This window comes from Amblyomma maculatum, chromosome 3 (genome assembly GCF_055883805.1).
Source record: "Amblyomma maculatum isolate TAMU_Amacu chromosome 3, ASM5588380v1, whole genome shotgun sequence".
Classification (NCBI taxonomy): Eukaryota; Metazoa; Arthropoda; class Arachnida; order Ixodida; family Ixodidae; genus Amblyomma; species Amblyomma maculatum.
Genome location: NC_139346.1, coordinates 105234914 through 105247439, shown reverse-complemented (window position 1 = coordinate 105247439; position 12526 = coordinate 105234914). Strand labels below are relative to the sequence as shown.

Sequence of the window (12526 nt, the reverse complement as noted above, 5' to 3'; positions counted from 1 at the left end):
GATTTAGCTCGCTTTTATCGCTTGCAAATACAGTTTATTTACGCCACACTTCTGCCATCTTACTTCACTGCTGTCAGACAGCATCATGTCCTGGACACTGCGATTTGTACTCTGCGCTCGTGGCTACCGTCCGCAGCATTGTTGTCAAACGATGCACTTGTAATAAAGTGACACAAGCTTTCTAATGAAAGCGAGGGAGAAGACTGTCGTTACAGACGAGGCCAACTCGGAGCAAGAGTGCGATGTTTGATGGCAACGCCATAGTGCGCCTCGTAGTTGCGCCTGTGGTCGTAGACCCTTCACTCTTGCTCAAAACTGTACTTGCACGTCAGCTAACGCGACCCAGAGCACCTCCAGTATCCTTGCAAATTTTGAAGTTATGCTTTGTTTACTTACCATCAACGCATGAGCCATTTTTACATACGCCAGCTTCAGTTGGCGGTTTATATCCCGTAAGGAAGTCTTCGCGCGACTTGCGCGTGAGCTGTGGAACAATTTGCAGTAAAGATATGAGCAAAAAACTTAAGGAAAGAGTAAATGATAAAAGCTTTCTTTCATGCAGGGTACGACTAGCAGTGGATGTCTCTAATGTCAATAAAAATTGAGAATATTGATTGCACTATCAAGGGAGGAAGCTTGTAAGTTGTGCTAACTAAAATAAAGTTCTATATAGCAGATTGGAACGTATGTAGAGAATTTATTTAATCTGATTTTTTTTAAACATGCTTCATCTGTGAATTTACTGATGTTCTCCAGCTGCTGAGACCCGCTAATTTAAAATGATAATAATGCACGGTCGATTTCGAAATATAATATTCAGCTTCTGATATGTGTGGCACTAAAATCGAAGATTTCTTTTCAACATGTTATCTTGAGCCATTACGAAGATTGCTTGAGGTTGGTTCTGAGTGGGCAATAAACAATACTCGCCATCACTGCTATAAAGGATTAATTGACAATACGAGGAACTAGATTAGAGAGGATTAGAGGAACTAGAGGTTATGAAATGGGATGTCATAGGGCTTAGCGAGGTTAGGAGGCCAAATGAGGCATATACTGTACTGAAGGATGGGCATGTACTCTGTTATCGAGGTTTACCAGAGAGGCGACCACTAAGAGTAGGTTTCCTTGTCAATAAGTATATAGCGGGTAATATAGATGAATTCTATAGTATTAATGAGAGGGTGGCAGGCATCGTAATTAGGCCTAATAAGCGGTATAAACTGAAGGTTGTACAGGCCTATGCACCTACATGTAGTTATGATGACCAGGCAGTTGAAAGCTTCTACAAAGATGTAGAATCGGCAATGCGAAATGTAAAGACGCAGTATACTGTACTAATGGGCGACTTCAATACCAAGGTAGGGAAAAAGCAGGCAGGAGACAAGGCAGTAGGTGACCATGGCATTGGTTCTAAGAATAGCAGGGGGGGAGTTACTAGTTGAGTTTGCAGAGCACAATAACTTACGAATCATGAATACCTTCTTCAGCAAACGGAAGAATCGGAAATGTACATGGAAAAGTCCTAACGGGGAGGCTAAAGATGAAATCGACTTCATAATGTGTTCAACCTCCGCCATTATGCAAGATGTAGAGGTAATCGGGAAAGTGCGATGCAGTGACCACAGGATGGTGAGGTCCCGAATTAGCCTAAATCTGAAGAGGGAACGCAACAGATTAGTAAGAAAGAAATCCATCAACGAATTAGCGGCGAGGGTGAGGGCAGAAGAGTTCAGGATCTCGTTACAGAATAGGTATTCAGCTCTAACCGAGTATGGCGACATTACCCTAGAAGCAAGGAACAATAATTTCAGAGATATCATTACTGAGTGTGCGGTAGAAGTAGGCGGTAGGATAGTTAGGATACCGGTAAGCTGTCTAAGGAGACGAAAGATTTTATTACGAAACGCCAGAGTATAAAAGCTTCCAATCCAACAGACCAGATCGAATTGGCCGACATATCAAAGCTAATCAATAAGCGCTAGGTGGCCGATATAAGGAAGTATAACATGAAGAAAATTGAGCATGCTGTAAAAACGGGGAAGCATTAAAGCGGTAAAGAAGAAATTGGGCATAGGCAAAAACCAGATGTATGCGATAAGGGATAAGGCGGGCAACGTCATCACGAATATGGACAAGATAGTCAAATTAGCCGAGGAGTTCTATACAGATCTTCAGCCGAGGAGTTCTATACCAGATATTAGAACATCCAGTGCGTGCTGGAGTGCCGACAGTTGTACGGACGCATCTAGATGACAGGACCACAAGGTCACGTCGTCGGCATACGCAATAAGGCGTACAGAAGGCATGTTTCCTAGGGCTCGGACAAGAGGAATAAAAGCCACGTTACATAATGCGAGGACGAGGGCGGAACCCTGGGGCACCCCACGCTTGGAGGTAAAGTGACCAAAATGCTTCCCATGCACACGAATACTAAAGGTTCTGTTTGTTAAAAACGAGTGAATTGAGATTTGGGAGACCGAGATCCTGAAGGGTGACAAGAATTGCAGAGGGAAGGATGTTGTCATATGCCTTTGCGATGCCGGTAGAGGGCTGAGCACGAACCAAATGACTCTGGGGAGAACGGTTAAGTACGTCAGCAGCGAAAACTGCACTGCCGTCTTCTGTTCCAATTTGAGGACGGAACCCGATTTGAGATTCTGGATAACAAGCATTTGATTCCAACCACCATGAAAAGCAAGCTGCTAGAATGTGTTCGTAAAGCTTACAGATAGCAGGTGTAAGAAAAATAGGGCGGAGGGCCGTTAGAGAAACTAGCGATTGACCTCATTTTGATTAGCATAACAATAGAATATTTCCTCTCTTTTGGAATTACTCCAGAATCCCACACTTCATTGAATGTCAAGTAGAGACTGTAAAGCTGACCCTTCTAAATTGTGAAACAATGAATAAGGTGTGCCATTGTGTCCGGGGGCAGTGTTTGTCTTGAGGCGGTCTATGAAGGCCAGCAATTCTGCCATAGTGAAGTCTATAGTAATGTCATCAGGGGCTCAGCCTTTGATAATACCGCAGGAGGAGTAAGAATACAACCATGGTTTGAGAGAAACTGGTGGACTGCTTGTTGCGCAAATGAAGCTTCATCCACATTCAGGGCCAGGCGAATGCTTTCGGTGTACTCAGCTTCTTGAAAAGGGTTTTTTGTGGCGTGAAATACCCGCTAGCAGAGGCGTTCACACCATGCAGTCCAGCGTTCCCTGCTAAGTCGCTTTGAGTAGCGTCGAGCGCGTGCATTAGCCCGATGAAGAGCGGGAATACCTGAAAGGTCATCGGCGTTACGAAAAGCGTAACGATCTGCCTGGTGACGAAGAGGCCAAAGATTTAAAAGTTGCATAACCGTGTTCGGATCATCCTCATTTACAGTAGCGGAGAATGTGTGAGCTGTCAAAACAGTCGAAAGTGTAGAGATAACGGTAGATGGACCCAGTGTAGAAAACCGAGTATCAGAGCGAAAAGTGTCCCAAGATGTAAAGCGAACGCTACAGCATATTTACCGCCGACACGAAATTGTAATGGAGATTAAAATAGGGATGTGGTCGCTCCTCCAAGTATGTGGTTCAACATCCCAACGAGGGTTGCCGGGGCCTAACCACCATGACAGTCAGGGGAATATGGACCGCCTCGTGGACACTTTGCAGTTTGCGGTTTCTTTAGAAGATGGAATGAATAATCTAGAATGGTGTCATGAATGTGAGCACCTTAGGAGGAATCCATAGGGTAACCTCGCGAAGTGCGAGCGCCAATAATGTCTCCGCCAATTAAAATGGGCGTAGCCTAGTAGTTATTGCGGAGGAAACGAATCCAACCAAGGTTGGGAGATGCTGTTCCTGGACGACCATAAAACGATACTAGAATCAGTGGTGTATGTGCAGGTTTAACGAGAAGGCCAAGGATCTTTTTCCGAGTGTTTCACTAGTGTGAAAGATCGATCGGTGTATGGGGACACAATGATTAGTATTAGTTACAGCTTTACCTGGATGAAGAAAGGAAGCGGTAAACCGGCGGTCAGTGATGGAAGGAGACTGGTTTGCGCAAAAACCAGAGAAACGAGAAAGTGAATTGTGCTCTTGAAGAAGGAAAGCCCAGGCTTTGAGTGGTTGAGAAATACACTGTGCCAAACAGATATCACACAGACCTACATGAAGTTATACTGAAGAAGCTGGTGAGGCTGTCCCTTGTGAAACATTTTCGAAGTGATGCATAACCCAATAATAAAATAATGATCAGCAGCAAGTCGACATCTCATTTTTCTAGCAATTTAGACATCTTAAGCGTAGTTTATTATGGTGGTGATGATGATGAAAATACTTATTTGATTTATTGAGCACCTCTTTGTGGTGACGCAAACTCTAGGAAACGCCAGTGAGCGTTAGTGTTTCCTACCAATCATGCAGTAAAGGATGCTTGAAGAAGTACTTGATGAATTGAGGTGCTCCTCAGGGAATATGGAGTTTCGAGAAGGGTATTCTATGATTTGAGCAATTTTACACAGCACGACTTAATAATTAGCCACATAAAGCAAACTGCCACAATAAATATTAGTGTATACCATCAAAGGATATAAGATTAACTTACTTGGCAGTGGGACACACAAGTTATGAGTACAGGTGTTCTTAACATTTATCGGAAGGTCCTATTACCGATAAAATCCTAATTGCTAATCAGCGTTAGCCTGCATCAAAGAACTGAAGGATGCAATTTATAGACCCCGCATGACCTGCGCAATTCATTTCTGAATGCCTGACTCAGCTTCTCTTTCGTCTTAGAGGAAACTAACCTTTCTTGTAATAATAGTATTCCGAAAACTTCTATAGCACCTACAAGTATATAGGGTCCACGATACAGCAGTTAAACATATAAGAAAAAAAATTCTTCTGCAAAATCGACCAAAGCTTCATTGTGTACGCAGTTCTCTCCCATTATATCAATAAACCATTCCCTCGGGTATTTTGCAACATTCGGAAGGGAACTGATGTCAGCGTCTGATTCCCGAACTGTATTTTTGCAATGCTAATGGTTCGCTACCCTAGCTCGAGTCAGTACGCATACTAAAAAAGCATTTTTTTACAAACTGTAAAGGTGGGTCGAGGTGTATAGATAATACCAAAAGGAGACTGTCGTCAAGTCATTTAATTTTGTACCAAAGTATGATGAACACTTCGTAAGAATATAAGAAGCAACATTTATACGTCTAGCCTTCTCTGATACATCTGCTCTAGATGCACTCTGCACTGTTGAGCTATTTTTATGCTAGAAAAAAATATGAATGCATTGTGGGAATGCCACCGTCAATATTGACACATCAGCCGTGAGCGGGATGATTATCCTTTGCCTAATTTGAGGTAAGGAGGTCATCGTACAGAAGCGCACTGCAATTTCCGCCTTGCTCAATAAATCCTCGCTCAAATAATTCATTCCCAGTTAGAAATGAGGTTGCTACCTTTATTTTCGAATGCAAGAGTGTTTCTTGTCTTATGTGTGGCATTGACAAGAATTAATGAGACACTGTACGCACCAACTACCAATAAAAACAACACTACCGTTACTGGGTCTCAAATCCCTGCCAGGATGAAGAGATCAGCTTTCATGTGCCAATCGCAAAGGCCCTGTACTACTGCCGCAGACGTTTATTTATTACATGAAAAAAGGAGGCATAAGTTGTTTATGTTTATTTTATACTAACACTCGTGTATAGAGAGAATGATAAATAAAGTGAGAAACCTAATGTAAGAAACGCAGAGAGGTTGGCCTGTGACACCAAGTGTAGTAGCTTTGCGCAACACTACGCTAGCGAACCCCACCGCACTCGGCCAGTTGGCGTGTGTGTAGGGTGTATTCACAGAGGTTACATTAAGTAGCGGCGCAGACGGTACTTCATAAAGACGAAGATGTTCACTACACAGCGTGAGAGTGTGTTGCAGTAGGAGCTTGTCTAGGACGACAATGCTTGCTGCAAAGCGAGATAGTATCTGTTTTTCATCTCATGTAAAACTGACACACTGTGAGGGCTGGGAGGCGACCCTGTTGATGTTGGACCTCAAGCAACAAACTGGCTTTCGTCGAAGGAGCAAGGACAGCGGTTGTCAACAACTTTGTCCCGGACTAAGGACCCGATCAGCCTTCCTATTGTCTAAACGGTTGTCTCTAAGGAAACGTTTTCTTCAACATCAATTGTACTAATTATTGTTATGTCACTTTTTCTGACTGTTCCTACCATATTTTCTCCTGTGCCAGTGCATTCCTATAGTGTGTTCTGAATTAGTGTTTTCAAGTATTCAGCATTTATTGAGGTTGTTTCCTTTCGGCATATTTTTTCTATGCAGATATAAAGCATAAAAGACTTACAACGCATGGGGATCCGTCTGGTGCATTTTCTGTTCCTCCAAAGTAGCATGAATATTTGCATTCAGAAGTTAAAAGCTGTAAATAAATGCGCAAAAGTTTAGCTTGGCTAAGCCCGCACACATATCCAGAAGTATTACTTATCCCTTGTTTAGCAGTTTTTTTTTTTGCCTTGGCTTGTTTAAAATACCATGCACGGACGCTTTAGATTTTATTAGGACGAAGTAGGCCCAAATAAGCTCCTTAGTTCAACTTTGTCACTGAAAATGAGGACGGCGAAGGCGCCGCATCCGAACCTAAAGACTCAAGCCTTAGTATGTCAATAAAGGTGTTAAAAAAAAAACCTCGACGCCGCACTAGTTTCGCGCAGTGGGTCCAGAAATGAAGATACTTTCGCCTCTCTCTGACTTCGGAACCCACTAGCGGCGGGTCTATTTTTCGTTACTCTTTAGCTGTGAAGCAGCATGCCTTAAGGTTTAACGGGAACTCCTGAGATAGAGTGAGGTAGGAAATGGAGTTGTAGAAAAAAACATCCTGACTGAGTAATACTGTGTCACAGGTGAAAAGGTTATTGCATGAGCTTTGCCAGAACTCTGCCTCTCGAAAGTTCTCCCGCGACGCTGTTACCGTTCCCTCTCCCCCTTTGCGAGAGCGGAAATGCAGCACAGAAAAGAGAATGGGTTGACGCCCACACCCACTAGATGAGCGAGGCGCTTGTCCCGAAACAACCGTCACAAAGTAGGGGAAGGGGTGGAGGCGGAGGGCTTTCATATAGGCGTCCACGCTATGCGCTCTCCGCCATACCTATGCCATGCCCTTTGACCGCGCGCCAGAGGCTGCATGGACGCGTAGCTACAACACTTTGTTACTACCTACTTATACTGTGGCTAGCGTACGAACGCAGTGGTTGGGGGCCCACACGGCAGTCGGCTTTCATTCTAAAGAGCCAAAAAAGCTTCGCGCATTCGTTTGTGTTGGCCACAAAGCCCTGGGTTGAAGCAGGCGCCAGGCCGCTGTTTAGGTCTTCAAGGCACTCATACCGCAGCGGCGGATTGTTGTTGAAAACATTTATTCTCGCGACCTCGTTGCTGTGGAAAGTAGCAAGATAGAGACTGCAAAGAAGCCGTCTTCGGTCCCCGCCAGATATGTGCAACAACTTCGCGGCTGAGGCGCAGCGTTCTCACGCTCCAAGCCTTTCAATGGACAATACTAGTCGCTCAAGATACCTGACGCGATATGCCGCGAAGCTTAGCTCCACCAACTTTTTTCGAACGGTTGCTTGATAGCCAACTCTGCGAAATGCAGAAAATGAGGAAGCAATGTTTCTGCATTAAAAAAATATTCTCGTTCTGCTCTAGCTACGGCGAAAGCTAACACACAACTCTTGCGGCAGATATGTTTTTGCATTGAAGGTACACATTAAATGGCAAACAATCCGGCATGGTCAAGACTTATTCACCAATCAGCGTTTTTATTTCGCGTATGAATTTACGTTTTTCGGCATTTTTTGCCAGACATGATTGAGAAAATGCTCTGCGTTAAAAAGATGACGACTACACGCATGAAAACCGCGCAACAGGAAGAACAGAACAAGCGTCTTTCTTAGCCCGGTGCATTTTTCAGTCACGTCTATTTACCACCTAGCTCAAATTTCTATCTTTCTGTCAGACATTTGCGGATCATTATTACGTGACTGACAGTATGCATATATGTCCGTCTACTGGCACTGTGTTATGCAAACTATAATGCACGATAGTGTGCAGTGTATGCAAATTACTGCTACTCTCATGTCGTATTGTCACGTGGTGGGGACAATGCCGTCGGCAACAAATGAGGAGACTTGTGTTTCTCAGGAATCGACTCTTTTTTGGGCTGACTTGAGCTCGGAAAAGAACTGAACAACTCGACGGTGGCGATGGCAACAATCGTGCCCAGTGGTCGTCGCCATACCGACAAACGCTCAGTTTATATGCGGCGAGGAAATATATAGATAAAGCCGCAAACTATGACAAGCACACCCTAGAGCATTGCAGAAACATGCGCGAGTGGCTGAAATCTTCTAGACACATCTCGGTGCATCTTACGCGACAAAAAAAAAACGGATAAAGCTGCGTCTGGCGACAACGAGCTCGACAAAACAAAGAATATAGTATTGATACACAAGCCAGAATCAGAGTGATAAGGCCTTTTCCGACGGCTATGAAAAAAAGAACAAAGACAGACTTGAATGGTTTGCGACATTACTCCCGTTTTAAATAGCATCAACCCAATGCTTACAAAAAAGCACAGAAAGGTAAGCAAAACAACATATAGTAAAATAACTTCAGCGCGAGTAATAAGGTTTGAGGCGCACAGCAATGACGACTTCCGGGCGGGCCCGGCACATTCGGGATGTGGTGGGGTCATCGGGAATGACCTCGTCGTCGAGCTGTCCAATGCGTCGAAAGACTCTGTATGGTCCGAAGTACCGCCGCAAGAGCTTTTCACTCGGTCCCCGACGGCGTATCGGCATCCAAACCCACACTTCGTCTCCCGGCTTGTACTCTGCGTCGCGCCGCCGCAAGGTGTATATTCGGACGTCAGTGCATTGGTGGTCTTTTATACGGAGCCGGGCAAGTGACCGGGTTTCCTCTGCACGGTGAAGAAGGCAGCGTCATCCAGGATCTCCTCCTCAATTACGTGCTACAGCATTGCGTCGAGCGTCGTCGTTGGCACGCTGCCGTACACAAGCTTCAACAGGGTCGCTCTGACTGTCTCCTGAACGGCCGTGTTATACGCGAAGGGCAGGATAGCGTCCCAGGTCTTGTGTTCGGCGTTGACGTACATTGAGATCAGGTCTACAATCGCTTCACTTAGACCCTCCGTACGTCCATTGATCGGGGGATGGTAGGCAGTGTTTCTCCGTTGGCTCGTTTGGCTGTAGTCCAAGATGGCCGGCGTGAGCTCCGCCGTAAATGCAGTTCTTCTGTCCGTGATGACAACTTCAGGGCGCCGTGTCGCAGGAGAATTCTCTCGATGAAAAAGTTAGGAAGTTCTGCTGCGGTACCGTTGGGAAGCGCTTTCGCTTCGGCTTAACGGGTCATGTAAATAATCTGTTCCCACGATGATCAATTTGTTCCTCGCTGATATGGTTGAGAAGGTGCCGAGGAGGTCCATCCCAAATTTTTGAAAAAGCTTAATCAGGGGCGGTATTGGATTCAGCAGACCAGCGGTCTTATTGGCGACGTTTTGAGTCGCTGACACTCACGGCACGTTTTCACGTAATAAGCAGCATCAGTAGGTAACCGCGGCCAGTAAAATTTCTCTTCAATCCGCGCGCCAAACACGAGATGCCCCGCAGTTCGTTCATCGTACAGCGCCTCTGGAATCTGCTGCCTGAGCAGGAGGGAGGAGAAAAAGAGGGCCGAAGGCAAGGATGTTAACCAGAAATATTTCCGGTTGGCTACCCTGCACTGGGGAAGGGGAATGAGGGGCTTAGACGGGGAGGGTAGAAAAAGAGAGGAGGTGAGAGAGTCACAGTCTGTCAATCAGGCTAGTCTCTCTTAAAAAGCGAAGTGCCTTGTAGGCTTTGAGCGCAGATGACTTTTGTGGTCATGGTCCCAAGATCTCGCCTTCCGTTAAGGGGTCAGCGTCCTCATGTCTGAGGTTTTAGCGCACAGCAATGAGGTGCTCGTTTCTGTTGTCTGCGAAGTTCTTTACTATGACGTCATTGTTTAATACGAACGACGATAACTGACGCCTCAACACTGCAGGAGGAGAAGATAGCTTTCCTTCGAGGTAATCTATTAGGGCTTTCAACGCAGGGTCCGAGCGCTGCTGCTGTGCAAAACGTCTGGCGCTTACCGGTCCCAAGAAGAGGCATTCGTCCTCTTCTTTCGGCAGCGAGTCAACAGGGGCTTGTGACAAGCAGTCTGCATCGGAATGCTGGCGGCCAGACTTGTAGACCCCTGTGATGGTAAATTCTTGAAGACGCAGGCTCCATCCCGTTGTTTTGTATGGACCGTTTTCCTGCCAGCTGCCACATATGTGAGTCGAATTTTGCTACATTGCGCATTGGCACCTAACGCTCTACCTTAGTGTCTCACCGCGCCATTTTACTGTGTCCTTCAGAGCACACTTCTGCTTGAGAATGACCGCATGGTGTTCATGACCACCAAAGAAAAATACATAAGTTCAGCAAAACGCAGATTCACAAAATCAGTCATTGGTGGTGCTCTAGTTAGGTCGCTCGACTCATGTACCCAAGGATGCAGGATCGAATCGCAGCCGCTAATACCGCTTTTCAATGGAAACGAAAAATAAGGCACCCGTGAATTGTGCTATGTGAAGAACCACTTGCGCTTGCTTGTGTACGAACCATCGCCGCCCAAGAACATGGAAAGGTGCGTTATGATGCAGTGCATGCCACATTCACTTACGAAACCGAAGATTTTGTTTTGCTTTGGACGCCATAGCGACGTCGCGAAATGTATGAAAAGATGCTGTGGCAGTACGCTTGACGCTTTTTTGTTCTAAGTCAGCTGAGTGACGTAATCTCATCATCATCATCATCATCATCAGCCTGACTATACCCACTGCAGAGTGAAGGCCTCTCCCATATTTCTCCACTTAACCCGGTTCTGTGCTAGCTGCATCCACTTGACCCCTGCGAACTTTTTAACCTCATCCGCCCAACTAACTTTCTGCCGCCCCCTGCTACGCTTTCCTTCCCTTGGAATCCAGTTTGTTACCCTAAGCGACCATCGGTTATCTTCTCTTCGCACTAAATGTCCTGCCCATGCCCATTTCTTCTTAATTTTCACTAGAATGTCAGTACCTTGAGTTATTTCTCTGACCTACTCTGCACGCTTCCTATCTCTTAATGTTACCTCTACCATTTTTCGTTCCATAGCCCTCTGAGTTGTCCTCAACTTAAGCAGAATCCTTTTGGTTAGCCTCCACGTTTCAGCCTCATAGGTGAGTACAGGTAAGATACAACTGTTGTATACTTTCCTCTTGAGCGATACTGGTAAGCCGCTAGTCATAATCGGCGAGTGCTTGCCAAATGCGCGCCATCCCAATTTATTCTTCTTGTTCTTTCGTTTTCATGGTCCGGATCTGCGGTTACTACCTGTCGTAAGTAGACATATTCGCCTACTACTTCCAGTACTTCGCTACCTAATGTAAACTGCCATTCCTTCCCGAGGCTGTTGAACATTACCTTAGTCTTCTGCATATTGATTTTCAAGCCTACCTTTCTACTTTTCCTGTCTAGGTCATCAATCATTATTTGCAGTTCATCCCCCGAGTTGCTCAGCAAGGCAATGTCATCAGCAAATCGCTGATTACTGAGGTACTCTCCATCTACCTTTATCCCTAACTGCTTCCATTCCAAGTCTCTGAATATTTCCTCTAAGCAAGTTATGAATAGTACTGGGGAGATTGTGCCTTCTTGCCTAACACCTTTTTTTATGGGAATTTTGTTACTTTCTTTATGCAGAACTATGATTGCTGTGCAGCCACTATATATATCTTCTAGCACTTTCCCGTACGGCTCGTCTACCCCCTGATTTCGCAATTCCTGCATCACAGCTAGGGTTTCAATTGAGTTAAATGCTTTTTCGTAATCAATGAATGCTATGTACAAGGGCTCGTTATATTCCGAGAATTTTTCTATCACCTGATTGATGGTATGGATATGATCTATAGTACAGTACCGTTTCCGATAACCTGCTTGATCCTTTGCTCGATTGCAGTCTAAGGTTGCCCTGACTTAACCTATGTTACCTCTGAAGTTACTTTCATAAATCGCTGCTCACGGGAAACGAAGCTCATAAATGTGGCAGGATTTAAGCTTTGCTACCCTTAATCATGTTGACTCTCTCGAGGACGACATTCATCTGCCCGGAGAGAACAATTACTGTCGCGCGCCGCACGTTGTTGCCGACGATGAAGAGGACGAGGTGGGAGCGCGAGGACTAGGACTCGGAGAAGCTTGGCTCTGACTGTCCCTGGTATACATGCATTCCTCACCTATCTGTAAATAATAAATCCACCCTCGTAAGAATATCAAATTAAAAACTTTTTCTATGCAACGCACCAAGATCACCGCGAGCCCTCAACTTATATATGTTGGTTTCATTGCGCGACCATGAAGCCAAACAAACGGGTAGGTCAATGTACGATG

The 12526-nt window shown here is 45.3% G+C and overlaps 1 protein-coding gene across 2 annotated transcripts in view; it reads right to left on the bottom strand.

The window, feature by feature from the left end:
- The window catches only part of LOC146195479 (uncharacterized), a 104640-nt gene that overhangs the window by 41201 nt on the left and 50913 nt on the right, over nucleotides 1–12526 (bottom strand). For both annotated transcript variants that reach the window (XM_084596244.1, XM_084596245.1), the window contains 2 exons: nucleotides 6364–6438; nucleotides 397–484 (listed from right to left, as the gene is read on the bottom strand). In XM_084596244.1, coding sequence (XP_084452370.1) covers nucleotides 397–484; nucleotides 6364–6438 — 163 coding nt within the window. The remainder of the gene's footprint in view (nucleotides 1–396; nucleotides 485–6363; nucleotides 6439–12526) is intronic.